At 52.9% G+C, this 3593-nt stretch overlaps 1 protein-coding gene across 1 annotated transcript; it reads left to right on the top strand.

The window, feature by feature from the left end:
- Positions 1-426: 426 nt before the first annotated feature.
- On the top strand, positions 427-3115 carry LOC119399974 (uncharacterized). Its single transcript, XM_037666877.2, has 2 exons — positions 427-1876; positions 2778-3115. Exons 1-2 carry the CDS (start codon positions 461-463, stop codon positions 3084-3086), a joined length of 1725 nt encoding a protein of 574 aa, XP_037522805.1. The 5' UTR covers positions 427-460; the 3' UTR covers positions 3087-3115.
- The last annotated feature ends 478 nt before the right edge of the window (positions 3116-3593 follow it).

Genomic DNA, 3593 nt, shown 5'->3' with positions numbered 1-3593 from the left:
TTTCTAGACGTTATCAAAAACGGATATACTACGGATTTAATCTGTGACGTTTTTAAAACGTCGAAATGGTTTAGAATCCGTTTAATCCCATTTATCTCTTTAAAAAACGTTTTCTAGACCATGTATACGTGTGCTACCTGGGTAACATTTTAATGAAGCTGGAGATGTTTGCCTGGCTGTATGTGTATGTGTATACCTGGGTAGGTATGTGTAAACGTCTATAGGCCTTTCGATGGGAAGAGATGTACAGCGATGCACGTAAGGCAGAGCGAAATCATTTTTTTTTTTTGTTCACGTCACAATGTGACGACAGCGCCGCGGCACGTACGTGACGTCACGTTATGTCGCTCACGCACGCTCATATATATCGCGTCTACAGCGAGCATCACCTGTCTCAGTTTTCGACAGCTCAAGACTCTCCTAGAACGAGCGCGGGACCGTTCGCAGGACCACCAGCGAAATGATCGTACATCTGCGTGCAAACGATACGGTGGACACACTGGCCAGGTATCTGAACTGTGACCACGGGCAAATGACAGTCACAGAACTGGACCTCACGAATTGCATTCGTCTCGAGGCCAGCAAGTTGACGTCGCTCATCGCCGAATGCAGCTGTCTCACGTCCCTGAGGTGCCTGGGCTGCCGTTTCGAGCCGACCGAAATCATCACGTTGCTGTGGCGGCTTCGCCATCTCGCCGAAGTCGAGTTTTCACTCATGCTGAAGAGGGACGTGGAGTCGGAGTTACGGCGCATAGGCGACGCCGCGGCGCAGTACGGCGGCGACTCAAAAGCTTACGGCCTTCGCCGGATGTACGTCGAAGTGGGCGATGACCACATCAGCTTTCTGCCGGCGCTTCTGCATCATTGCCCCTACCTGCGCAATCTGCACGTGCATTTCTCGTGCGGCAATTTATTGAACGCTCTTCGGCAGTGCCACGATGCCGTCCTCGCAGATGACGTCTCCGTGGAAACCTTCACGTTCACCTCCGAGGTATTGGCGCCCGTCCAACGACAACCCAGGGTGCCGTTCGACTTGACGAGCTGTGCCACCGTCTGCGCCAACGTCAGGTACACGAAGTCGACCGGCTCGTTTAGTTGCGTCCGGCTGTTCGACCTGGTAGAGGACAAAATTCGGGGTCGGCCGCCCCGAATTCTGCCCGTGCAGGTGATCCTGGTCGCCGTTGAAAACGCCCAAGAAGGCATCACCGAGGACTCTATTCTCGTGGCAAATCACGGACACAACTGGGTGCACGTGCGCCAACTGTGTCTGCTGCTTGTACCGCCGGAGCCTGCTTGCGTCCCGCATCCGACGGCCGGCGTCACGTACCGCGAGATCCTTCGCTTCTTCTTCTCCACGGCGCTCAGGCACATCGTCGAGCTTAACGTCAGCTCGTTCCATTTCGGGCCCGACCTCGACTTCGGGGACCTCCTCCAGGACGGGTCGCTTGCGTGCCTTCACTCGCTCTCGGCGTCGCTCTGCGGGCTTCGGCGCCCTTCGGTCCTGCGCCGTCTTGCGCAGAGCTGCCCCGAGTTCAAGGACCTGGACGTGCGAATTCTGGAGGGGTGCCGCGACGGTGTCGTCCGGTGTGACGGGTGTGTGGCAGAGTTCCGCCACGACACCGCCGAAGCGCGAGACGACGCCTGGCGCCCCTTGTTTGGCAACGGGCTTCGTAGGCTGAACTTGACAGACGTGCACGACACTGCGTGGCTATCGTGGTTCATCGAGAGCTGCTGCCCGACGGCTACTGTGATGCTCTGCGACTCCCCCTCGAAGCCTGACTATGCGACTTTGACCCAAGCGCTGGTCAACAAAAGCGTGCCGGCGACCCTCATTCTTCGCCACGACGACCTGCAGTTGGACGACACGTCTGTGCTAGTGAGTTAGGATTACCTCGTTAAATATGCTTTGAAATACCGCTAGGTATCCGCCGCGGTTGTGTAGTGGTTACGGCACTCGACTTCTGACCGCGAAGTTCGCGGGATCAAGTCCCGGTCGATGGCGGCCGCATTTCGATGGAGGCAAAAGGCTAGAGGCCGTGTGCTTAGGTTTGGGTACACGTTAGGGAAACCATGGTGGTCGAAATTTGCGTTCTCCGCTACAGCGTCTCTCATAATTGTATCGTGGTTTTGGGCCGTAAGACCTTGACGATTATTGTTCCGCTAGCGAGTGCTTCACCCGCCGGTTCGTTATAGCTGATTGTGTCCACGACTTCGAAAGTGTTCGATTTTGTGCTGTTTTTTCTTTTCTTTGCATAGTTGCTTCTTAGCTTCAGATAGCAAGTACAGTTGCGTACGTCCAGGAGTGGCGTCGTAAGGAGGCATAACCTAAACCAATTCCTGGCGTTGTTTTGATAAAGATTTATCGCCTCTTGTGAGTGTTATAGTATCATATGTTTCAGTGCAAGGAAACGCGAGGACGAAAAAGCAGACACGAGGACATAGCGCTACTACCAGTTGTTAGTTAGTAGGAGTTATTAGCGCATGTGTCATCGTGTTTCCTTTTGCTAAGACATGATATACAGTACCAACTAGCCCAACAGTCTGTTTTATTGTGTATTCTAGTAATGATACCCCTGGTAGAACACACGAACAGCTGACTTACTTGAAGCTTGTTGTTTTACTGTGGTCCTTTACTGGGTGCACCGCTATTTGTTCACCTTACTAGAGACGATATCGCCAAGACACCAACTTGACTTGTTTCTGTAATGCATCCCTTGCTATTACCCTATACCCCGAAACACTTATCCCATCGGAGTCTGCGTATTCTTCGATTGCAGGACCACCTTCGGAAGATCGTCAGCCTCCAGTACTTGAACCTTAGCTCGGCGGTGTGCCTTCCAGAAGACGACGTAGTGCAGTCCGTGCGAGCGCTGCATGCGTGCCTGCCTCGCCTGCTCTGCTTACACGTCCACTACCGAGAGAGCCCAGACGCCTCCGACAAGCGAGTCACGTGGATGCGGGCACCCTCGCACGAGGTTCACCAAGACGTCCTGATACTGAACGGTGCTTGCTTCCAGTCCTGTTCGACAGCTACCTTCATAGGACTTGCCAAGCCACTGTACCATGACGTGCAGCCAATGCTGTAGCTTAAGGTCTCTGCGAGACTGACACGACGTCCGCATGCAGTTCTTGTGTTGTCGGTGCCGGCGTTCTGCACGTGTGTAGTTATGCAGTGGACACTCGGCCTTTATTGGCATATCATCATTTGTTTCTCCTGAGTGTCCTTATTGTAATACAGCGGTGTAGTCGGCTAGGTTCATATCCAATCGCCGTCCGCGTGTAAACGACGCATGTATACGTTGTGGCAATCGACAGTCGAACTTTGCGTGTATCTTCTTCGTCGCGCGTATGCTTGTCTTTTTTTAAACTCTGACGCGGTTTCCCTTGCTAAGAAAGTTAAGCGTGTTGTCGTTCGGTGCAGGCACTGCCTTGACGTATCGGATCCATCTCTAATAATTTCCGATGATACAATTACGGAAATTTATGTTCCAGTAGTGCAGCACATTCTGGAACATACGTGAACACCTGCAGATATTATGCTGGAATGTTCACCGACTTGCGTATAAACAGCCGACGCATTTTAACCATACAGA

This window comes from Rhipicephalus sanguineus, chromosome 7 (genome assembly GCF_013339695.2).
Source record: "Rhipicephalus sanguineus isolate Rsan-2018 chromosome 7, BIME_Rsan_1.4, whole genome shotgun sequence".
NCBI classification, from domain to species: Eukaryota; Metazoa; Arthropoda; class Arachnida; order Ixodida; family Ixodidae; genus Rhipicephalus; species Rhipicephalus sanguineus.
The sequence above is the reverse complement of the archived record's forward strand: the minus strand, read 5'-3'. Positions and strand labels throughout refer to the sequence as shown.